General features: G+C 42.6%; 1 protein-coding gene across 1 annotated transcript in view; it reads left to right on the top strand.

Annotated features, from left to right (window-relative positions):
- The first annotated feature begins 379 nt into the window (after positions 1-379).
- AMPD2 (adenosine monophosphate deaminase 2) overlaps positions 380-26,827 on the top strand; it is a 69,370-nt gene continuing 42,922 nt past the window's right edge. Inside the window, exon 1 of the mRNA XM_063451909.1 lies at positions 380-791. Within this exon, the coding sequence (XP_063307979.1) occupies positions 728-791 (64 nt within the window). The 5' untranslated portion in view covers positions 380-727. The remainder of the gene's footprint in view (positions 792-26,827) is intronic.

Genomic DNA, 26,827 nt, shown 5'->3' on the forward strand with positions numbered 1-26,827 from the left:
AATGATTTTTTAACGGGCCCATAGAGTTCTGATGGCAGCTATTCGGACCTATACTGGATCTGCAACCCACAATTACAATTTCCCATCCCTGGTAAGCATATGGTGAATGAGTAAGCAATTTGTCTGTTTTGTATTAATATAAAGCTTACTTGCTTTACTTAAAATTAATACAATAATGAACTGGTTAATAGTGAAAGATGTGCAAAGATATGAGCACAAATACATTCCCAAAGTTTGCTTTTTTGCAACTTACAGCACACATAAACATATTCTCCATTATGAAATGATGACACATATTTTGTTCAGTACTGAGACCCTTGCACACTGTTGCTTGCAGGAGAGGAGGAGCCTTTGACAAAAAACTGTAACAACAGTTCCTCAACCACACGTACAAATACATACACACTCACACACAGACACTTATATACACATACAGACGCCTCCTTCTCATCTTGTTGCTGCCTCACTGCTCTCACTATACAATGCACCCACATTTATTACATATATTTGTCTAGTCTAGCACCGATTACAGATACAGCCTCTGCTGCCTTTAAACAAGCATAGATATCTATTATCCAAACAGATCCATAACCACATAGACACAAACACATACACACACAGATAATTTACACCTAAACTAGACGTTCCATTAGTGGAGCTTTCTCTCAGCACTCTTATCACAACAGTGGTATTTAGATACAGAGGTAAACAGATACCCAGAGGCACAATGTCAGGAAGCAACAAATCCCCATTTAAAAAGAGAGCAAGTCTACAGGCTCCCAGCTCAGCAGGTGAGTGAAAGGAGGGGCTGCTGTTGTAAAGGGCTGGGGTTTGGGGGCTGGGGTGAGGAAGACATACAAGGGAGAGATAATAAAATATATTAGGGATGTTTAAATATATACAAATGCCTGTCCCTGTACACTAGTAAGGCTTAAAAAGATATTGTCTGCTATAGCACTTTGCACACTGTAATTATGACTTATGTTTGCACAAAGCAGCCTCTGTTCCTGTTAATCCTTTATTCAGTTTGAAACGTCTGAAATGGCATCATGTAATTATTTAACAAACAGAGGTCCGCAGTCTAACCTATTCAGTTTTTTTTCTATCTCAGCAATTTTTGTCTAAAATGTGGATTCCACTGATTAGTTTTCCCCCCTGGTGTAATGAATAAACCCCTACAGTGGTTTTTGTGTTTTTTTTTTTTTTTGCCTCAGCTGCTCCAGCTTTGACATATAAAATTGTTAAATTAAGCAGGCACAGCCATTAGGAAAATGGATAGAAATGGAAAGAGTTATGGAGGGAGAGAGAGAAGAGAGCAATGCTGTGTTAATATCCAAGTGACAATAAAGACATCTCAATGATTTATGCATAGGACAAGAGCATGCACTTTATCAGAATTGGCAGCGAAGGGAGCACCGGTGGTGAGGGTGGGAAGAAGGCATCTTGGAATGCTTGGCGTAATTCTAACATAAACATTCTGTTTCAGTTCAGAATAAGCAATTTTTCCGTTGCCATGGATTTTGATAAAGAAGGGCCAAGTGAAATAACGGAATTCATTATAGTGATACAGGGGAGATAGAATAAAATAAACGGGCAAGAATGACTGGCAGAAACACATATTTTTTGTGACACAGAAGGTCAACAATGTCAAACAATAGAAAAGAACAGAAAGAAATGACAGTTCAAGGATAGGATGCATTACAAATAATTAAAAATGGCTTATTAAGCAGTGTGCGTCTCAATCTCAAATAATATATGCATTAGATTAGATGTTGCTGATGTTTATAAAAGTGATGCAACTATAGTTGCTGTAATGCAGCTGCATCCTCAATTCAGATCCCATGGATGTCTACCTCGTCATTCCATTATCTCACAGTCTAATGGGTAAAGGCAGAGAGATTCATGTCACTAAAGGCAAAAATGTCATAATTATCTCTTCCCACTCCAGCCTATAAAAATACCCTAATCTGCACTCTTTTACACATTCCGTGAAAAGACTCAGTTTGTGGAAATTCCATTACTTCAATAGTTTCTAATCCAGTATTCCTGTAGTTTATTATACTACTTTACTGACACGAGACCCTTTGCTTTGCATTATGTGACCACCAATGTAGTTTGATGATACCCTGCCATAAAACATACATACAGCATTGACCATTATGAACCTGGAATGGGAGGGGAGTTAGTTGTGGTGCTGATGTAGCCGGTGTATTTGGAGTGTCAGTAAAGGAATTAAGATCATTTGTGATAGTCATAAAAGTGAAAGGAGACAGCATCCTGGTGCCCAGTATGACAGGTAGCTCATAGAGGCAAGTGGCCCTTTAGATTCAGAATTGTTGATTTAGAATTGTTGACTAAACGGGGAACTGTGAAAATGATAGGGGAATTGTAGATTTTAGGCATAAATAACTTAACTGGCAAGATTAACAATTTTTTTAATCTCTGATAGTCACCGCTGGTTCTCCTGCACTCTTATCACAGCAACTAAAGTGCACACGCAGTAGTTGCTGTGATAATTTCACGCATTGTTTTTGCAATATTGCAACAAAATGACAAATATCACACTGTTCAGAAAATAAAGTATCCACACGCCACAGGCCAGTTGGGTAGGTAGTGGTTGGGACATAGGTGGGAGTGGTGGTTGGGATTTACATTAGTGTAACACCAGTATAATGGTGGCTCTGTCAACACCGGAGAGGCGGTAATATTTAATTAACATCTCCTTAAACAATAAAATATATAATTAATCGCTTTGGATAAGGCGATGCACTCACTTAAAACAAATGTATCACCGTTTATTATAATGCAGTTCTATGGAATATAATCACATATTATAGTTGTAATATATATCGTTATGCACGGTGTGGTGGTGGGAGTGCGTAGTATAGTTAGGTGTTTCCAATAATGTCTGTAAGATTCAGGTTGACATTGTGGACTTTCATCTAAAGGAATATTTTAGGTACCATTCCTGCCCATTTAAGAGCAGCTGGTAATGTGTTGTTGTAATATGAAGCAATTACATCAGGACAAGAGTGGAGCTTAACAAGAGTTAGAGAGCAGGTGTTTGACTGCAGACTGCAGGATGGTAAAGTGATGTAAGCGTATAGTTATGTTTATGTGATGGTCAGAAACAAATAGGGATTAGAAAATGGATAGATTACTGAATATAAGACGTAGAGTGTGTACATCTTCATACAAAGAAAGTTGAAAGCAAAAACTTACTAGGATTCAGAATGGCCTTTTAAATTTGCTATTCTCTATGTTTATGTAAATTTGTCAACTGTCATCACTTTTTGTCAATCACTCTTTTATTGCGACACAAGGTGTAAATCCAGACTTATATAGCAGTAGTAGCAGCGATGCATAGACATAGAACAAAAATATATCAGATACAAGATTAAGAGGCATGAGATACAGGAAGAACATAACTGAAGGGTGTACAGGGTTATATAAGGATAAGAAGTTAAACATGAAAGATTATACCCAGCTGTTCATTAGCAAACACCAGCTCCCCACAAAATAAAATTCAAACTGACACTAGGCTATGATCTGTAGTGTTGTTGTTGCCTCAGGTGAGTGAACTATTACATATTAAGTATGGGACATTACAGGGTGCACCCGAGGGGCCAAGCAACTTCATGCACCACGTGCAACTATATTTTTGTTGGGTTTACCCGATACCCACGCTTGCTACTGGAGTCTCACATCGAGACTGAGTCCCATTGACTTTTAGTGGGCCCCTTCGCTGAACCCAGGCCTTAGTAAGAGCCAGCATACAGTTCCCATTGCTCCGGTTTCTTGTGGCACCATAAGCTGTATCTCGGATGGCTATGTTCACAGAGTGGCAGTGTTGGTACATTCTCCTAGGGTGAGGGATTTACTGTGTGGTATACCCCTCAAGGCCTTCAGTCTGGGAATACGGTAATGGGTTGTGGGCAACTTAGGGCACAGACGTGCAGTGGCTGTCTGGGCTTGTTTGTTCCGGCGCTTAGGTATGGGCTTGCTTTGACGCTTTGGATCAGGCATGGAGCCCTCAGCTGCAGGGGGTGAGTAGTATTGCTTGCTTACTCCCAGTCGCCTCTCCTCAAGCCTGCGCCAGAATTCCATTAACATTGCATCAAGCCCTGTGAGAGTGGATTCCATTGGGCCCTGTCTGTGGCATGGTGTGAGGTCTTGCGCCCGCCATCTTGGTTCCCGACGATTCATGTGCTGAGTCGCAGGGCCACCAGGGACTGGTGAGAAGGGTGTGATTGCTGGGGCCGGGAGGGGAGCGGGAACCCTTGCTATGTCCACTTATTCCAGTAGGATAGCCAGCAGGAAGATCAGCCGCATTCTCCACGCCAGCACCCAGAATTAAGCCACAGTTGTGTATCGAGTCCAGGCTGCTCATTGTGCATCGGAAAAACTGCAGAGCGATGCAGGAGTGGATTCAGAGTATTCCCAGCTTCTAGATGGCTGGGTTTGGCGAGGCAAAAGTCCAGATTAAACCACTCAGGTTGGCAGCCAGGCCCCGCCCCCGTCATCACTTTTTGGGCCCATGTTGCTGGTGAATTTGCTTACAGTAGCCACTTCAAGGAAATTCTCAATGAATGTTAATGGTGTAAAAGCTCCAGATGCTTTCTTGCTGAGTCGCTGGCTTATTTCCTGGCAAGTCACCTCAGCTTGTCATGCTTCCAAAGTTATTAATTTAAGAACCATTAACCCCTTAAGGACCAAACTTCTGGAATAAAAGGGAATCATGACATGTCACACATGTCATGTGTCCTTAAGGGGTTAAGGTTGAGTAATAAAAACATCTAGACCCAGGGGCATACTTAAAAACACTTTCAAAGCTAAGTGTACCTTCTCAGTTATATGATTTACAGGATATTGGATAGATTTTTTTTTTAATTCTTTATTTTTGCGTGCATGTGAGCAAAGCGTTATTCAACAGTTCACCTGCCACAACAGCTGGTGTCTATGTTTGTTTAAGCATTCAACAACATTTTGGCAAGAGTCTATGCACATATATTTTTTGTGTAAGAAGTGAGTCGTTGTGAAGGTAAGTGGTACCAGTCGCGTCTGTTATAGGGTAGGGGTCCTTCACTCCGGTCTCCTTGGCTGGGTCGTGTTGGTTCCTGTTGAGTGTCCGTAAGTGTGTCTGGTTAAGATATGTAATGTTAGTCGTTGGTCTACTATAGTGTTGCAGTCTAGTTAGGGGAGAGGGGGGGGGTGAGTCCTCCGGGTCTCGGTGGGTACTGTGACCGCATGGTCTAATGGGTATTGTAGAGTCCCTTGTTGATTAGGTGTTTGCACTGTGGTGTATGTTATGTGCGCCTAGATTACCCCTTGGCATGGGGGGGGGGGTGTTATCATTCAGTTGGTAGGCAGTCAGGATCTGGTCTGGGCCTCTGCTTGCCTGTCAGTAGTTATGGTCTGAAGTGGGGAGTGTTTTTAGAGTCCCTCTAGTTGATGTTGATTGACGCTGCATGGGGGAATGTCCCAAAAGTCTCTTGGTGGTCTTCAGGTCCGGTTCAGGTCGCAGCTACTGCGCGCTGCTCCACTTGAGGCCTCCTCGGCACGAACTCCGGTGCTCTGACTGCATCCCGCCCAAGGGGGTACGTGGTTCTCGCCGGTGGTCCCGCTGGTTCAGGGGGAGACCCAGGGCCCTCGTGGCTTCTTGCATGTTGCTTACAGTATGTGGCGTGTCTCCCCTCATGATGTGTAGGGTGTGAGTTGGGCCCCAGCGGTACTTAATTTGGTTGGTTTGTAGCACTGCAGTGAATTGTTGTAGAGATCTTCGCCACACTAATGTTCCGCTGGAGAGGTCTGGAAAGAATGACAGGGTCATGTTTTCAAAGAGGTATGCCGACTGTTCCTTGGTGGCTGCTAGGACTGCAGTTTTATCCCTCAGGTTTTGGAATTGGAGCACTATGTCCCTAGAGGTGCTAGGTGGTGCCCTGGTCGGTCTTGGCAGGCGAAATATGCCGTCTAGCGTAATCGCCCTGGCGGTTTTCGCGGTCAAGAGTGCGGTGATGAGCCGCCTGGTAAAGTGTGGGAGCTCCGCGTCTGGAACTGAATCAGCCACCCCCCTAACCTTTAGGTTTTTGTAGCGTCTTCTGTCTTCCTGTAAAGAGAATCGCTGGTAATGTAGTTGGTTCTGTTTTTGCAGTGCACTGATGGCAGCTTGGAGCTCAGTTATTTGAGTAGTGTTGTGGAGATTCCCTCCACTGTCTGGAGTCGGCCTGTCAAATTTTTTAAGTCATCCCTTATCATAGCCACGTCAGCCGCGATTTTTCTATGGTGCTCAGCCATGAGGTCTCCTATGGCTTCCGGTTTGGGGTCAGTCGCGTGTGGCTGGGTCCGTGTCTGGGCCAGCTGTTTTAATGCTGGGGCCGGTGATGGGTCTCCCTCCGTGTCGTCTGAGGACCCCTGGTAGAGGTCCGAGCAGCCGCCATGCAGGGACGCCATCTTGGAGCTGGCGGCCTCATGGGCCTGCCGCCAGAGGTTTCCGATATCCATGCCGGGTCGGGGCTTATCCGGCTTTTGTTTTTTAATTCTTCTCCCCATCTGGTCCGAGGGGGGTTCGGGACTCACCGTGCGGTTGTTTCCGCCGGTGCCCAGGTGTGGAAAAGGTGGGTTTTGTAGTAGTTTTACCCGGAGCTCCTCCACCATGCGTCCGTATGCTTCCCCAGCGTAGCTCCGCCCCCAGGACTTAAACTTTTAAACGTGAAAGGATCACTAGAAAGTTCTCTATATCTCTCCCACAAATTGCTTAATGGGATTTATTCTTACAGTATAGAATACAGCAAAATGGCGGTTAACACATGTTTTATATTGGGACAAATTTTACCTTGCGTAAACTGAAAGTAAAAAAAATCTATACTTGGTATATTGCACATAAGCAAAGTATTCTTTTTTTTTTAAGTTCTAAAGAATTCTATTAGAAACATAGAAACATAGAATGTGACGGCAGATAAGAACCATTCGGCCCATCTAGTCTGCCCAATTTTCTAAATACTTTCATTAGTCCATGACCTTATCTTATAGTTAGGATAGCCTTATGCCTATCCCACGCATGCTTAAACTCCTTTACTGTGTTAACCTCTACCACTTCAGCTGGAAGGCTATTCCATGCATCCACTACCCTCTCAGTAAAGTAATACTTCCTGATATTATTTTTAAACCTTTGTCCCTCTAATTTAAGACTATGTCCTCTTGTTGTGGTATTAGCTTTTTTACCCCAGCCTATTTTTTTTCTCTTTCCAATTTCTTTAACTAAGGCTATGGCTGCATAAACAGAGACAAAGTGATTTAACTCCTAAATGACAGTGAATTGAGCAGTGAAATTGCAGGGGAATGATCTATACACTAAAACTGCTTTATTTAGCTAGAGTAATTTAGGTGACTATAGTGTTCCTTTAAGACAATATCATTTGGCTGTCAGTGGGAACAGTGTCAGCTAGGCAATGCACATTTTTAAGAAGGCTTAGCGGGTTACAAATCTTAATTTTAACCCTGTATGTGGGATAATAATTGAAATTGGTTTTATAGAGTTCCAGCCAAGTGCAAATTCCGTTTTGTGTTTGTCTAGCACACAGCTTTGTTTCCCTTTCCTGTTTGGTTCTAAATTAACCTTTCTTACCATCCTGCCCATTGCTTATGTCATTTTACAGAAACCTGTAATCTACAGTGCGCAAAATCAGCACTGTTTATTCCTCTTTGAGTGAGACCCAACAATGTGTTGCCCGTTTCATAGGCTGCTTTGCCTATTCCTAATACCAAAGCTGCTTTTCACTCTGCATTACTCCCCCTCAATTCTATTCTCTCAATCTGCTAATGCTAAATTGTGTAAAACAGCGATAAGAGAAAAACTGTGATTCTGTACATAGAAACAATTGTCAGCCTTGTATTGAATGTAAATGAGTTGTGTTTTGCAATGATATGGTAACTCTGACTTCCTATTTTTGATGTGCATAAAATTTACAAACAATCTTTCCCCATCTTGCCCCAACAGCATTGACAAGGTAATTGGAGAGACATAGCACTCATTGTGAGGCATTCAGGATAACCGCATATTCTAAGAGGCAAAAATCACTGGGGACAAACATCAGGAAAATACAATGAGAACAAAAAACAAACTGATATCACTGCAGTGTTTAAAGGCAGATGCAGCGTAAAGTAGGGGTCCCTTTATTCTGCCTATGCCGGTATTTGGCCAGATGAGGAAGGGCGGTCCAGTACCAGTCCATGCTTCTCCTGTCTAAGTACATTTTAATGGCAGAATTGGGTATTTCTGGTTAGATAGGGAAAAATAACTGAAGTATGCCATGTGTATATATATTGAACACAATCATATTGATATTTAGTTGAACCAAGGTTTGCTGTAATAATACTTTTAACTTTTTTGGGATAAGTTTCTAGCAGCTTTACACAATGGCTGGCAGTAGCTTATTCCCATTATTCTTGCTAGATTTACTCCAAGTTGCTAGAGTGATTCTTGTGGGCTTTAATAGTACCAATGATTTTCAGTATGATTGAGATCAGGCCACTGTAGGATATTCACATTTTTGTTTGCCTTTGCCTGTGATCATTGTTCTACTGAGAGGTGAACTTTCTCCCAAGTTTTAGCTGCTTTGCAGAAAAGGCTCAACTGCATTAAATATTGAACTGTATTTTGCTCCATCCATTCATCAGTTCTTTCAAGATTCCCAGGCCCCATTGACGAAATGTCCCCCTTGGGATGATGCTGCCACTACCAAACTCAATACTGCAGCGATTGTGTTTGTTGATGTATGTAGGGTTGGCACTTTTCTTGGGAAAAAAAATTATGACCATGCTAATTTGCATAATTAATTATATATGTGTGACATCACAGGGAGAGACATAAGAGAAAAAATAGAAAACACATTGAAAAGAAACCATTCCTTAAAGCACTAAAAAAAAACAAAAAACTACTTACAATAATATTTTCCAGTGCAGAGGGATTTTTTTCAATCAGGGTCAGCCTTGGGACTTTAGGCACCCTGTGCAAAACATCGTCACAGTACCTCTCCCAGGGCACACTCCCCTCATCCAATACCTCCAACCATTTTAAAACTCACATTCTTATTAATCCCAAGAGATTAAAGGAACATTACAGCATTAGGAATACAAATTTACACCTAACGTTATAGTGTCCCTGTTGCTACTATGCATTAAAATAAAAATAAATAAAAGTTTTACTTTTATTATGTGTGTGTCCATGTGTTTGAATGCAGAGGCATGTGTTTGTGTAGAGTTGGTATGTGTGAATGTAGGGACCTGTGTGTAAAGGGCTGATTTACATAAAGGGGCGTGTGTGTAGGGGCTCAAAAGATAGCACCCCTTTCCACCCAATATGTAGTACCCCATTCTCCTCCTCCCCCTCATAGATAGTAGCTCATTTTACATTAGCACCCTACAAATATTTTTTTTTCAATTCTGATCTAAGCATGTCTCAAAAGTAGTGCATATCCCATAATGGTTTGCATGTGTGTGTAGAGGCTGCTTGTGGTGTTGTATGTTTGTGGAAATGCTGCTTGTGGGGTTGCATGTTTGTGGGTGGCTGCTTGTGGGGTTGCATTCTGGGTCTCTAGTGGGGGAATAGAGGCTTTAGTGGGTGGTAGTGGCTATAGTTGAGTGATAGGGGCTTTAGTGGGTGGATAGGGCCTGTACTGGGACAGATTTGGCTGTAGTGAGTGGATAGTGAGTAGGAGTCTGTAGTGGTAGGACAGGGACTATTGTGGGGTGGGAAGTGGGTAGAGTGTGGTGACAGAGGATGTAGTGGGGTGAAAAGAACTATAGTGGGGTGAAAGGGGCTATAGTGGAGTGCCAGGGGCTATACTCCGGTAACAAGGGCTGTAGTGGGATGACAATGGCTGGATGGGGGGGTGACAGAAGCTTAGTGGGGTGACAGGGGTTGTAGTGGATGATGGGCTGAGGTGGAGTGAGAGGGCTATAGTGATGTGAAAGGGGCTGACTAAAAGTTTCTTCCCCCTCTCTGGAGCTTAAACTGGTCCAGGAAGAGGGGGAATCCAGTTCCCTGGTGGTCCGGTGGGAAATGTATCAGATCGTTGCCATGGTATCCACGACAACTCTCTGATATAGTACAGTTAAGGGAGAGCATCCCTCTATTCAAGCAAAAGCCTTGCAGGTGCCAGCCAGGGAAATCTCACCTGTCGTACCCAGCCACACAAAGGAGGAGAATGGATTGGCTGGTGAGGGAGATCTTTGATTTCCCATAGGCCAATCCTCCCCTTTTCTGCCTGCTGCTCCGAGACTGTGGCATCGGCGGCCTTATAAAAAATCCAGCCCTGGCATGACTACCACACTATTAAAGCAGCCAGCAATAGCCCACTGACAGCAGCCATGCTAACAGCAAGTACACTCATGCAGAGATGATGAGCTTTGAGGGACCTTCAAAAGGCTACAGGTAATGGGTAAGTGGTGGTTCTACACACCATGTGAACTTTACAAAGTGTTAGTGTCTCACAAATAGTAGCCAATTGTTAGTATATTGTAATGTAATTAGGTTTTTTTTCATCTGTGTAAACATGGAACTTCCACTGCAGAGGGGTTGAATATATTTGCAAACAGCACGATTTATTTATTTTCTTCAAAATGCCACCTTCTTAAAATAATTATATTTCAGTCTTAGGTAAACTATCACACAGAACAAAACTGTTTTTCAGATTTTAAATGTGAAAATATATATACAAAAATGTGAATCATACAATATTATAATATCAAGTACAATAGTGGTTGAGTAAATTCTATATCAACAAGCCTGACTGCATATAGAGAGAATTCAACCTTACACTGGAACATTGCTTTAATGCCTTGTAACCTTTCCTCTCTCATGTTCCCATCACCTCATTCCCATTATAACAGTTTCATATTACAACAACAAAATGTCCTTAAAGAGGCAGTATTTGTTTTTAAGCTGGGTTTATGAAATATATATAATATTATTTTACATATATTATATGTAACTGTAAGAATCTGTAATATAAAATAATGCCATGAGACTAAAGTCAGAGTAGTTATGAATGCCCCAACAACACTGAGATGGCATTATTCTCCATTAACACCCTTAACTGTTATGTAATAAATATTACATGTTTTTTATGGGGTTTTTTTTGGTTAGGGTTAGGTTTTTTTGCAATTACTCTGATAGACATGTGACAGCCTGCCCGGTATTCATGGGAGTTATACTGACAGCCAGCAGCTAGTATTTGAGTATATTGTCCCTAATTCTAATTAGAACTCTAATACTTCCCCTTTCCGATAACTGACATGACGGAGAGGTGCTGGAGGGACAGAGACAGTGTAATTCCCTATTCCTAGTTCCTCTCCCAGCATGTTAGTAACTCTAATGGTGAAGTGAATTAATGGAAGCAGTTTAATAAAGTAGTTTAATAAATCTTGGTCAGGCCATGTATGTCCTGGTGCTGCTCTGAGATTAATGGCCTCTGGATTGCACAGTATCACTCATACCTCCCAACATCAGCACCCGGCATATTAGGACAGTGCCGCCGCAATTGGGTATGTTGGGAGGCACGGTGTAGGTCACAATGTGTAATTCACATGCACTGTGAAATGTAACTGACTATGCAGTACCTTGTGTTTGTTACCCTTATGCAGTAACACAAATGCTAATTAATAGAGTAATGTAATATCATGTAAACGATGAGCTTTCTAGAATTTTAGAAAAAGAAGTTCTAGGAGGATCCTAGACATATGCCCCGTTACCGAATTCACGTGTTAGACATGTGAGTTGTATGAGCAGGGTCGCCATCAGGGGGGCATAGCCAATAAGGCTGTATGGGGCTTGCAGCGCCGGACTGGGGGTTCAAAGCAGCCTTGGTAAAAAAAAAAAATCGGTGCCAGCCTAATAAGTCATTGTGCAATGTAGTGTGCTTATCATATATATATATATATATATATATATATATGAGAAAAAATTGAGAGCACTCAATGGATTTATAAGTAAATACTATATTAAATCAACCGCATACAAAATCAATGTTTCGACCGTCTAGCGGTCTTTATCAAGATGCTGTATCATGTGAAAAATGTTAAATATATACAATAACAAGTGTTGAACTTACCCAATCACCAAGTGCACCCTGTTCGTCCGATCTGCTCTGTGAACAGGGTGCACTTGGTGATTGGGTAAGTTCAACACTTGTTATTGTATATATTTAAAATTTTTCACATGATACAGCATCTTGATAAAGACCGCTAGACGGTCGAAACATTGATTTTGTATGCGGTTGATTTAATATAGTATTTACTTATAAATCCATTGAGTGCTCTCAATTTTTTCCATTTTGTATATTCTGCACAGAGAGGCACCTGGTCATTATTTATTTCATGTTTTCTTTTGTTATGAGTGCCAGAAACTGTTGTGATTTATATATATATATATATAAATATATATATATAAACTCTGCATGTGAGTATGCTTTAACCCCTTAAGGACACATGACATGTGTGACATGTCATGATTCCCTTTTATTCCAGAAGTTTGGTCCTTAAGGGGTTAAAAGAAATATACCAATAAAAAAAAAAAAAAAAAAAAATATATATATATATATATATATATTATTGGTATAGTTATTTTTCTAATTGAAAATATTGGTCATTTCGGGGTAATTAAATTATACAGAAAAGCATACTCACATGCTGACACGTTAATCTCACTGACACAAGCTCATTGATACACAGGTTAACAGACAATCTCATTGATATACATAAGTTCATTGACATTGAAACACAAGCTCACTGATGCACACAAATTAGCTCACTGACAGACAATCTCAATGACACACACTGACAAGCTTACTGGTACACACACACAAATTTAGTACAGACAAACTCACACGCTCACTACAGACAAGCTCACTGACACATACACGCTCCCTACAGACAAGCCAATTGACACACACATGCCTACACAAGAGCTCACTAACACACATGCTCACCACAGACAATCTTATTGACACACACATGCTCCCTACAGACAAGCTCAGACACACTTATGCTCCCTTCAGACAAGCTCACTAACACACATGATCCCTACAGACAAGCTCACTGACACACATACAAGCTCACTCACTAGAAGGCACACACACACAAGCTCACTCACTAACAGGCACACACACATACAAACTCACTCACTAGCAGAAGCACACACACACACACACACACACACAAACACACACACACAAGCTCACTCACTAGCAGGCACACACACACACAAGCTCACTCACTAGCAGGCAAACACACAAAGCTTACCTGGCACTGGTAGGTGAAGGTCACATTGTCTGGCCTCTTCATTCCAGCGAGGTCAGCAGCTTTCATGCGGCCTGAATTGCTGTAAATTTTGAAGGGAGACTGCCGCACCAGCCCCAAGTTTCCCTTGGACTGACACAGGCTGCCTGAGTCCGAGGGGAAAATCATTTTAAATTTAAATGAAATCCTAATTTAGGGCTGTCTGATCGGTCTCAGCCCCCAGGTAGCGCAGCCCACCGGGAAATTTCCGGGTATCTTGGTAGGCCAGTCCAGTCCCAGGGGCTCAGACTGCAAGAGGGCCCAATGTTTATACATTTATTTATATATAAAATATTTAACCAGGATGGAAACATTGAGATTTCTCTCTTTTTCAAGTATGTCCTGGGTCCACAAAACATTACATTGTTACAATAGGATACAATATTACAAAAAATATGATATACAAACAATATATATATATATATATATATATATATATATATATATATAGCCAAAGATGAAATAGGAGCACTCAAAAGGACTTTTTTCCGTGTATTTAATGTGGTAAGAAAGTTTACAACAAAGTGTAACGCATCAAGTAAATCGACGTTTCGACCCCTAAGGGTCTTTTTCAAGATCAAATAATAAGTGACATAAACAGCATTTAAATATGAAATACAGATGATTAACTCACCAATCGTGCATGCAGCTAGCCGAACCCGGAAGTGTCCCAACACCTCACGTGGTACTGGGCGTGCGTAATGACATGCACAGTGGTTGCTAAGCAATGGAGCCGAACCCGGAAGTGTCCCGTCGTCTCCCGTGATACTGGGCGTGTATAGTGACGTGTGCCACAGTTGCTAGGCAATGGAGTGTAAACTCCGTTTGCAAAGATACACACCGCAAACCTCCGTGTGAGGGAAAAGTACTGAATACAAAATTAGGAGATCTCGAAAGCGAGATCAAGCTGTGATAGATTAAAACAAAAGAATACATAATACGTATTCTATGAGAAGATTTTCTACTGTTCATGATATAAGGATGAGACAGCCGAGGGGACAAAAAGTGCAAAAAAATGTGTAAACAAAGTGAAAAGTGTGTCTATAGTGACAAAGTGACGCACACTAAGAGTGCTGTAGTCTACTCGGCAGATATGTCTCAAAAAATGAACAGATACTAAACAGCAGAATATCATAGCAAATGAAAAATAATGATTTAACATATTGATAAACACGAATGAATATCATCTAGATATGTATAAATTGTACTAATAGTTTGTCTCATAGCTATAGAGCTGGATATCTCAAAGGTATATCCATATATGAAGATTAAGGCTCATGATTTGACCAAAGATATAAATAATTCAAAGGAACATCTTAAAAGAAATATATTCATTGAGTCCCTTTGGAGTAACAGTGTCCAAGCGGACACTGGTAGGTTTCGCGCTGCAGTAACAATTTGGATCTGTCTCCTCCTCTAGGACTGGGTGGAACATGGTCGATGGCCATAGATTTAAGTGTGGGGAGTCTGTGGTTCAGTTGGAGGAAATGCTTGGCGAAATGCTTGGCGAGTAGACTACAGCACTCTTAGTGTGCGTCACTTTGTCACTATAGACACACTTTTCACTTTGTTTACACATTTTTTTTGCACTTTTTGACCCCTCGGCTGTCTCATCCTTATATCATGAACAGTAGAAAATCTTCTCATAGAATACGTATTATGTATTCTTTTGTTTTAATCTATCACAGCTTGATCTCGCTTTCGAGATCTCCTAATTTTGTATTCAGTACTTTTCCCTCACACGGAGGTTTGCGGTGTGTGTCTCTGCAAACGGAGTTTACACTCCATTGCCTAGCAACTGTGGCACACGTCACTATACACGCCCAGTATCACGGGAGACGACGGGACACTTCCGGGTTCGGCTCCATTGCTTAGCAACCACTGTGCACATCATTACGCAAGCCCAGTACCACGTGAGGTGTTGGGACATTTCCGGGTTCGGCTAGCTGCACGCACGATTGGTGAGTTAATCATCTGTATTTCATATTTAAATGCTGTTTATGTCACTTATTATTTGATCTTGAAAAAGACCCTTAGGGGTCGAAACGTCGATTTACTTGATGCGTTACACTTTGTTGTAAACTTTCTTACCACATTAAATACACGGAAAAAAGTCCTTTTGAGTGCTCCTATTTCATCTTTGGCTACATGTTCCTGACGTTGGTAGCACCTAAGGCAAGATAACCGAAAGTTCCTTAAGGGTGAGTGCCTAAATCATCTTTATTTATATATATATATATATATATATATATATATATATATATACACACATATATAAATTGAACACATACCAGGTAATAAATATATTCAACCATGACAGGTGCATTCTGTGCTGCGGTATATTGCCATAGATCTCCTAAAAGATTTTAGATTGAATGAAGATTTGACTGTGTCCCTGATGTTATTCCATAATTGCGGTGGTCTGTAGGAAATTGAGGATTGAGCCACTTTATTTTTGTATTGCGTTATGCTAAATATCGCACTAGTATTGGATTGGAGGTTATAGGAGGTCGGAACAGCTGGGGAGAGCATTCTATTCAGGTAGGGTGGGAGCTTCCCAGAAATGCTTTATGCACAAGACTGGAAAAATGAAGAGTGCTTTGGGATTCCAGCAACAGACAGTTTAGCTCTTTTAACATGTCACAATCGTAGGTAAAGTATTTACATTCAAGTACAGAGCGGCAGAACAAATTATACAGAACGTATTAAGTTTATTAAGATGGGTTTGCGATGCAGGTGCATACACTACATCCCCATAATCAATGACCGGCATTAGCATTTTTTGCACTATCTGTTTCCTTTCTGTAGGGCTTAGGCAGGATTTGTTTCTGTACAGGGCACCTAGTTTTTTTTTTGTAAATCTGTTTTTATTGAAGTATGAAAGTTGGCGGGTACAAAATATAAGAAAGGAGACAGAGTTTCGTACAAGTCGGGAATAGTACAATGCGTTACATATCATCTCTGTACAATTACTAGCTACACAATATTTCCATACTTTTGTTTTTGTCTAATGTTTTGCCCCCGTTTGGAGATCTTCATTTAAACATTTTTGTTAAAGGAAAGAGTGTAAGTCGAAGGCAGCAAGACATCAGGAATGTTAACTGTAGACAATCGTCTAGAATATCATAATAAAATACGTGTAGAGCAATCCACATACTTATCCACCGACAGTTATCGTCACCAGATATCACCATATATGTGAGTCGCACAATAGGGTTTTAGTGTTCTTTTCCTAACAGTGCGTGTCATAGGGCTTAGGGGTAAAGAGGATTCACAGGAGGGGGGAGGGGAGGGGTGCGAGGGAAGAAGAAAGGGGGGGGGGGGTCTAGAAGAATATAAAGTACAGTCTAATAGAGTAAACTGAGAGAAAGTATAATGTCCCCTTAAACTCGGCACCACCCTGATCTATAATTTTAGTTACCCAATCAAAAAAATCAATAAGATTAGTTTGGCATGATCTCCCTGAAGTAAACCCATGTTGTCTCTGATCTTGAAATCCATGTGTTTTTAGATGTTCAACAATCCTATCCTTTAACATGGTTTCCATCACTTTCCCCACTACTGAAGTAAGGCTTACTGGCCTATAGTTGCCCGACTCCTCCTTATTACCTTTCTTGTGAATGGGCACAACATTCGCTAACTTCCAATCTTCTGGGACTACTCCTGTTAACAATGATTGGTTAAATAAATCTGTTAATGGTTTTGCTAGTACACCACTAAGCTCTTTTAATAGCTTTGGGTGTATTCCATCAGGTCCCATTGACTTATTTGTCTTTACTTTTGACAGTTGAAATAGAACCTCTTCCTCTGTAAACTCACATGTAATAAATGACTCAATTATCCTTTTTTTTAACAGAGGTCCCTTTCCTTCATTTTCAGCTGTAAATACCGAACAAAAATATTCATTGAGGCAGTCAGCTAGACCTTTATCCTCATCTACATACCTTCCTTCTTTTGTTTTTAATCTAACTAATCCTTGTTTTACTTTTCTTTTCTCATTTATGTATCTAAAAAAAGTTTTGTCCCCCTTTTTTACTGACTGTGCTATTTTCTCTTCTGTGTGTGATTTGGAAGCTCCTATAACTTGCTTAGCCTCTTTCTGCCTAATCTTATAGGTCATTCTGTCTTCCTCACTCTGGGTTTTTTTATAATTACTAAATGCTAACTTTTTGTTTTTTACTATTTTGGCCACATCTGCGGAGTACCACAGTGGTTTCTTGAATTTTTTGCTTTTACTGACAAGCCTAATGCAATTTTCTGTTGCCTTCAGTAGTGCAGCTTTTAAATAATCCCATTTATTTTGGACTCCATTTAAGTTGCTCCAGTCTGATAATGACTCCTTTACACATATTCTAATTTTAGAAAAGTCTGTTTTTCTAAAGTCTAAAACTTTTTTTTTTGTGTGGTGTGACTCAGTCACTGTTCTTATATTAAACCACACTGACTGATGATCACTGGATCCTAAACTTTCACCTACAGTAATATCTGATACCAAATCTCCATTTGTTAACACTAAATCTAGTATGGCCTCTTTACGAGTTGGCTCCTCAACGACTTGTTTTAGAGACAATCCCAGTAGGGAGTTTAGAATATGTGTGCTTCTGGCACAAGTAGCTATTTTTGTTTTCCAATTCACATCAGGAAGATTAAAGTCACCCATGGTGATAACTTCCCCCTTCATTGTCATTTTAGCTATTTCTTCAACTAGTAGATTATCTAACTCTTCAATTTGTCCTGGGGGCCTATAAATCACACCTACACGAACTACTGTGTGATTACCAAATTCTAACGTAACCCAAATGGACTCTATGTTCGTCTCACTAACCTTTATTAGGCTAGATTTTATGCTATCCTTCACATACAGGGCCACCCCTCCCCCTTTCTTGCCTTCCCTGTCTTTTCTATATAAAGAGTACCCTGGTATTGCTATGTCCCAGTCATTTTTTTCATTATACCATGTCTCAGTAACAGCGACTAAATCTACACTATCAGTTGCCATTATTGCCACAAGTTCATGGATCTTATTCCCTAAACTGCGAGCATTTGTAGACATGACTCTAAGCTTATCATTTTTTAACACACTTGCTACAGGCACCTTCTGTCCTTGTTTTGGGGGACAATTGGATTGATGTTTTATCATCCTTTTGCCCCCCCCTCCTAGTTTAAATATATCTTAGCAAAAACTCTGAACTGCTCACTGAGAACATTTGTTCCCTTTTGAGAAAGATGCAAACCATCTTTTTTGTACAGTTTATTTCCATTCCAAACAGAGCTACCATGAGCAATAAAGCCAAATCCTTGCTCCCGACACCATTCACCAAGCCACAAGTTAAAGTCCCTAATACACATCCGCCTGTCATTCTGAGTGTTATGCACAGGCAGAACTTCAGAGAATGACAGTGTGGAAGCAACCTGCCGTATATCATTGGCAAAAACACTAAAAACTTCCTTAACCTCTGAAACCTCATTGCAAGCCAAGTCATTTGTCCCTAAATGGACAAGTACATCCAATTCCCCTTCCTGCTTTGCTTGCTTAACAATATTACAGATACGTCTCCTGTCTCTGTGAGCAGTAGCTCCGGGAAGACACCTCACAAGACCACCATTGTCCATCTCCACACCTCTTATGATGGAATCCCCCAACAACAACTGCTTTCTATTAGGCCTCATCATAGTCTTCAAGCCTCTCTGCACAACACCACTGGCCTTAATGCCTCTCTCCACAACAGCACTAGCCTCAGTGCCTCTCTCCACAACACCTCTAGCCTCAGTGCCTCTCTCCACAACCCCTCTAGCCTCAGTGCCTCTCTGCACAACACCACTAGCCTCAGTGCCTCTCTGCACAACACCACTAGCCTCAGTGCCTCTCTGCACAACACCACTAGCCTCAGTGCCTCTCTGCACAACACCACTAGCCTCAGTGCCTCTCTGCACAACACCACTAGCCTCAGTGCCTCTCTGCACAACACCACTAGCCTCAGTGCCTCTCTGCACAACACCACTAGCCTCAGTGCCTCTCTGCACAACACCACTAGCCTCAGTGCCTCTCTGCACAACACCACTAGCCTCAGTGCCTCTCTGCACAACACCACTAGCCTCAGTGCCTCTCTGCACAACACCACTAGCCTCAGTGCCTCTCTGCACAACACCACTAGCCTCAGTGCCTCTCTGCACAACACCACTAGCCTCAGTGCCTCTCTGCACAACACCACTAGCCTCAGTGCCTCTCTGCACAACACCACTAGCCTCAGTGCCTCTCTGCACAACACCACTAGCCTCAGTGCCTGTCTCCATGACACCATTACACTCTGAAAGTGCAGAAAATGAATTATGTAGAACAACAGACTGTGCAATATGCCTTTTATCCACAACTCTAAGTCTACCAGATCCTACAGTAGTCCATCTGCCATTCCTAGTATGTCTCTGTGGCAGTGGCTTTGCAGCAGTTCCAGCCTGAGTTTGTTTACCAGATAATTTACAAATCTCAGACTTCAAAAATACAATCTCCTGCCACAAGATAGAGAACTGTCTACAGATTAGACAACAACTAAACCTCCAAAAAGTGGAACGCGAAACAAATGCATAGCAACTATTACACGGAACTAAGTCTGCCATTCCAATGAGGTGAATAATTTAAATCAAACTAATCTTAACTTTTTATTTATCCTCCTGAATACCTCAGATTACCTCCAGTTTCTCTCCAGAATATCTCCAACCACAGACACTTAGAAGCAACACTTAGAAGAAGCAACCAAGCTCTATTAGCCAAGCTAATGACAACAGCCCTTATATACTCCTAAAATCACCTCCCACTAGGAATGTTTAACACCTGGGTAGGCCTCTATTAGCAAACAATAGCTAATTTACACAGCAATCAATAGCAAGTAGCTACCTAATCCAATCATATGCCTTATAATTACCAACAGGAAATCAAACCTTGTGCAATCAGTAACCTTTTCCTACAGATGAATCTTACCTGTAACAGTAAAAAAGAAAACTCTTAGCACAACTCTTAGACAGTTGAAGCTTCTGTAAAACTCTCCAGAATATCTCCAACCACAGACACTTAGAAGCAACACTTAGAAGAAGCAACCAAGCTCTATTGATTTCAAGATTTCACAGTGGGTGTCAATAAAGCTTAGTACCACTACACTTGGTACAAAAGCCAAAAAATTGTCTTATGCTAAGGTTCATAATATGCCTTTTGAAATACCTTGGGGTGTCTTCCTTAAGGAATGGTAGGCCTTTGTGTGGTGGTTTGAATTAGCAATCTGCTACAATGCTCCAAAATGGAACACGGACCCATCAACACCATCTATGAAATTATCACGTCTCCTTTACAGCAACTTGTAACTTCGCAAAATAGTGTCTATGTATATAAAGAAATAGTTTCGCTTGTCCAATTTTTCTGGGTTCAACACATGAAATTCAAGAACTGACTTTTCACTTGCTGCCTTCTGTATCCCACTCCCTGACACAGATGGCATTGTAATAGGGCCTTGCCATGGCTCCAGGCGGCATTTTGACAGGGGTATTTTTCCTCACCTGTACACTGTGCAGGGCCCGGATGAGGCCAGCGCTACCATAAGGCGGGCCATGCAGCCACCTTAGGGCACAGCAGCCCAGGGGCACTGGATCTGACTAACATCAGGAGGAGAGCACACTGCACACACTTCCTTCTACCCGGTCTGACAGGAAGTGCTCACAGAGAGCACCAAACTGCTTCCTGTCAGACCGTGGAGAGGGAAACAAGTCTCTCTACACCAGTCCATGGCCACGCTACAAGAGGGAGATAAGCTGGCACCAGACACACACACACACACACAAAGACAGACAAGGGCTGAGGGTACAGAAACAGAAAAGTGGGGGGCAGAAACAGACAATATAATGAACTCTAGGTCATATATTAATTGAATACCATCCAAGACAGTAAAGATTTAAATAGAATAACAGCCAAGACAGTGCAAGACGTGTTCAAAAGCGAAACAAGGTATCCTGTGTTCCCTCTTTGATTTACGACTCATACTGGACCCCTTGTCCCTTATTTTTGGCCCATTGTTCTATTTCCATTCTCCTTCATTGATCTGTTCTGCCTTCACTTTTGTTCTTCCTCATATGTCCTCTGCTCCTAATTATGTCAGGTCTCTTATTGTCCTTCATATTACACAGTAAAAAAGACTCAAGACCATCAAATTCAGCCTTTCACACATCTCAACTTCTACTTTTGATTTAAAAGAAAGCTAAGAAAACAAGTGAAAGTGATTTTCAATTTACCACAAAATAGGAAATATATACTTCTTGAATAAAGTCATATTTATCCTTGAATCAACAAACTGTTAACTGAGAGATTAGCAATTTATTAGCTAATTTTTCCTTAAGTACTCGATTTAAATTAAAACACACCTCTAGACGCTGTCTGTCCAGGCACTCCGTTCAATTTCTAAAGGACATCACCCAAGCACGGCTATTTAGCATTTTTGCTGTAATTTCCATGCATGTATTATGTGTCCTCAATCATGACTACCCTCATTCAATGTTAAACAGAACGCAAAATGGTTTAATACTGAACAATAGGATGGCACTAGAAGACTACATGCAACATAACCAATTTAATGAGATGATATGGTTATGGTGCCTAGAGTATCCCTTTAATAACCCATCAAATAATTTACCAACAATGATGATGATCTTGTAGTATTTTTGTCCCTGTTGTTGACCTTCTGGTGTCTCCTGTAGTTCGAATTGTCCCTTTTGTGGTCTCTTCTATTATCACTTTAGTCTCAATTGTTCCTCTTGTAGCATCTCCTGGCTCCCACTGTAGTAGTAATTATAAATCCTGCAGGTCTCCTCTACCCCTATAGACCCTATAAACTTTATTGTGACCTCCCATCCATGGTTATCCATGTTGTGGCCTTCTGTGATGTACCAATCTCTCTGACAACATACACTGATACTGCAGTGGATATCAGGTTTGTTGCAATGCTCACTACACACACATTCTTGCTGCACCAGCATCTGCAGCCACAAAGTTTAGTAGTCTACACCCAGTCTTGCTGACTGCCCTCTTATCTTCGCTTGACAAGGAAGGACTTACCTAAACAGGACACATGTTTAGGCACATAGCAGTGTACTATCCTTACTGACAAAACCCACAAAGACATATTCTGACTATGTAACTTAAGAAATTAATGGTATAAAACTCTGGGCACCTGCACATAAGTAATAAATTTTGAAGCCTACGTGATATGCATGTAGCACACTAGCACCAAGAGGAGTATTCACCTAATTGAAAATTATCATTAATTCAAAGTTGAGTCCAGAATAGCCAAACTAGAAGCATGGCTGACAATTTTTCCAGTTCAACTATTTTAAGCTTAAAGGGTTACTCCAAGGATTATCACAATTACAGACCTCTAGGAGTACACTGACGCCATTCCCTGGCAATGTTTGCCCTCTGATCTGGGTCCTGGCTGGCACCAGGTCGATTCTGAAGAACGATGAACGACATCTGGCTTAAGGCCTCATACTGATTTCATATTAAAAAAAAACACTGCTCATACAGGCTCCAAGCTAAATGACCACTTAAAAAAACTAAAGTGGTCATTGTGCTTGAAATAACCCTTTACATTTTAAATTCACTTTGAATTCCTTACAATTCTCATTTTAGTGGATAACCATGCTAATTTATATCACTATCGTTTTTGGTAAAGAGTTATTCTTTGAGGTTAATTTCAAATTAGGGCCAATAGCCAAATAGTGGACATAGCAGACTTCAGGCCTACATTTTTGAAATTCACGTAGAATTTCTGGAAATTGCATGATTTTGCTATTACATGACGAAAAGTCATGATTTTATTAAAGACACGGAGGCGAGTATTGCATAACCCTTTCTTTACTGTCCACCAATAGCAGCAAAGAATACAAACAGAATGAAAAAATGAATAACATACATTAACATAGGCCCCTCCCCGCTCAGGTCCCAGTATATTAGGCAGCACTTCCCTTCCATATCCCTCTTTCTGAAGATGCGACCTAGTAACAATGTCCAAACAAGAACAAGAACAGAGTCCAATAGTCCAATAACTAGAGAATCTCATAACTGGAGGGTGTAATCCAGTAACAACAGGGAAGCACAACCGGATGAACTGTAGGACCGGAGATTGTCAGCGGGAAGTGTCCATTCAAGTTGGGTAACAGCATGCCATCTTGTCGGATCAGGCTGTGAAAACATAAAGAGACAGGAGCCGACAGGCTAAGATCGATAATTGCAACTATTGTCAGGTACCAATTGAGGGGAAAAAATTCCACATGAATACAATCCCACATCCTAGGGTGATTAGTAAACAAACCAACATAAACCATCATTGAGACATGGCCCCACTTACCGTACCAAAATATTAGATGTGACTCGCTGCAACATACGAAAAGGGTGGGAAGACAGGAAAAATAAACGTGGGCGGGACAATACTCGCCTCCGTGTCTTTAATAAAATCATGACTTTTTCGTCATGTAATAGCAAAATCATGCAATTTTATAACAAGACACGGAGGCTCATATTGCAAGTTTAAAGCTGATTAACTACTGCCGTAAATGTATGTGGGGCCGGGTGAAAGTAAAATTCACGGAAAGTAGATTCCCTAGACCAGTCGGCTGTCCTCATAATATCTTCCAGGCGAGCTCCTGCGGTCATCATCGAGGAGGCTGAGGCCCCTCGGACCGAATGGGCACCGAAGATCGTGGTATCGATGCCCGCCTGATCCAATAACCATCTCACCCAGCGTGACAATGTGGTGCTAGAGACCGGGCGGAAGGGTGGTCGAAAGGACAGGAACAGCTGTGGGGATACATGGGAACGATGAAGTTTGGTACGATCTTCGTATTCACGAAGGCAAGCCACAGGACATAATGCTGGAGAGGCAGGAAAAACTGAATAGGACACCGACTTGATAGAGGTTTTCGTCCGGCGACTGATGTTGAACGTGACCCCGTCCGGGGTGTATGACTTGGCATCGCCAGGGTTCTAACGTCCGAGACCCTCTTGCATGACACGAGGCAGAGCAGGCAAACCAGTTTGGCAGATAGTTGTTTCAGGGAGAGCACTGAGTTAGCGGGCCACAACGAGATAAAGGATAGTACAACGGAAACATCCCATGACGTGGAGTAGCGAGGCCTGGGGAGCCGGCACACCAAGTGATGTTGACCAGCAGGGCATCCATCGAAGCCTTGATGAATTGCAGAGATGGCTGACCGGTAAAGGTTGATAGTCCTGTAAGCCTTCCCCGCTTCGAAGAGGGACGTCAAAAATTGTTACCATGGTTACAGGGGCCGAAACGGGATCCGCGTCCCTAGCCATGCACCAGCTAGTCCAAGCTCGCCAAGCTGACCCATAAGCTCGTCTAGTTCCTGGGGCCCATGCTTCCGCCAACAGGCGTCTAGTCGTGTCCGAAACTCCTTGGATTTCCCAGGGTCCCCGGAGATCCGCCATGCCAGGAGTGGGAGGGAGCCGTCCAACTGGAGCGGGTGACACCGTCCCATCGGGTCTAGCAGTAGATTGTGGCGTGAGGGTAGTAGCCGTGGGTAGTCCATCGTCATCTCGAGAATTTGAGGGAACCAAGACTGGGTTTCCCAGAATGGGGTCACCATGACTAATTCTGCCCGGTGTCTGCGGGTCTGGAGGAGGGAGCGTGGAATCATGGAAAACGGTGGGAAGGCATATAGGAGGTCCCCGCTCCAGTCTTGCAGGAAGGCATCTACTGCCTCCGCCATCGGGTCTGGTCTCCAGCTGAAGAATCAAGATAGTTGGGTGTTGAGTCGGGAAGCGAAGAGGTCGATAGAAAAGGGACCCCAGAAAGACGATAAACTGGAGAACGCCTCCGTGTCCAACTTCCAGTCACTAGAGTCTGAAAGATAACGTGACCCCCAGTCCGCTTGGACGTTGTGTAGACCAGGTAGATACTCCGCGTGGACCATCAGGTTCCGTTCCAGGCAGAATTCCCAAAAGTCCTTCGCCAGGGTGGCCAACACTGCTGACTGCGTACCCCCCAGGTGGTTGACATATCTCACCGCTGAGACGTTGTCCATGCGTAGACGGATGCAAGTTAGGGCTCTGTCCCTCGCGAAGCTGCGGATGGCGAAGGAGCCTGCCAGAAGTTCCAGTGCGTTGATGTGTAGCCGTGATTCGGCTGCCGACCAACGGCCTCCTGTAGAAATCCCTTCGCAATGGGCCCCCCATCCGTGGAGGCTTGCATCGGAATCGATTGTGAATTCTGGCAGCGGGCCAAAGATCGCCTTGCCGTTCCATGCGGACAGGTTGAGAATCCACCAACGCAGCTCGTCCTTCGTTTCGGTGTCCAGTGACACCTGGTCTGCGTAAGATGCACCGGCTCTCAGGTGTGCGATCTTCAGGCATTGCAGTGCCCGGTAGTGGAGTGGGCCCGGGAACACTGCCTGTATAGATGAGGCCAGTAGGCCAATGAGCCGTGCCAGCTGTCGCAGGGTGAGTTGGGGCCGTACTAGGGCTCTGCGTAACTCCTTGCGTATGGAGAGTATTTTGGACCTTGGCAGGCTCAGAGTCGCCTCCCCTGAGTCCACGAGGAATCCTAAGAATTCCATCCGAGTGGCGGGGGTTAGGCATGACTTTTCCCAATTGATAACGAACCCCAAGCGGGAAAGGAGGTTTATGGCCAGCCGTAGGTGGGTAAGGAGAGTGGAGCGATCTTGAGCCATAAGGAGTATGTCGTCTAAGTATACGATTAGACGAACTCCCCGGCTGCGTAGCCATGCCATCACAGGACGTAGTAGCTTTGTGAAGCACCACGGTGCTGAGGAGAGGCCGAAAGGTAGGCATGTAAACCGCCAAGTCTCGTGTTGCCATTGGAAGCGTAGGAGGTCTCGGGAGCCCAAGGCAATCGGCACCGTCAGGTATGCATCCTTGAGGTCTAGCTTTGCTAGCCAGTCTCCGTGAAGGAGAAGGTCCCGTAATAGGTGAATACCTTCCATTTTGAAATGGCGGTATCGGACTATGGCATTGAGGGGGCGCAGATTTATGATGGGCCTCAATTGTCCGCCTTTCTTTTCCACCAGGAAAATATTGCTTATGACCCCTGTGGGTTCGGGAGGTGCTTTCTCTATAGCCCCTTTGGTAAGAAGGGTGGAAAGCTCCATGTCGATCCGTCTGCGATCCTGGAGTGAAAAGCAGATCGGTCGAGGAGGGGGAATGTGTACGAAGTGGTCTATCAGTTCTATGTGAAACCCTTGAATGGTAGTCAGTACCCAGGGGTCTGAGGTAATTTGTGACCAAGCTGGCAAAAAATTTCGGAGTCTGCCCCCTACACAAACATGAGAAAAAACATGAGGTTTGAGGTAACTCACCGTAGGGTCGTCTCAAACCAGATTGGCCTCGGAAGCCTCTGGATCGCCACGGGCGTCCTCGAGATGGGAAGAAGGAGGGGCGGGTGTTAGTCTCCTGGTATTGGGTGCGTTGGTGAAAGGA

The sequence above is a fragment of the Pelobates fuscus genome, chromosome 1 (assembly GCF_036172605.1).
Source record: "Pelobates fuscus isolate aPelFus1 chromosome 1, aPelFus1.pri, whole genome shotgun sequence".
Lineage (NCBI taxonomy): Eukaryota > Metazoa > Chordata > Amphibia > Anura > Pelobatidae > Pelobates > Pelobates fuscus.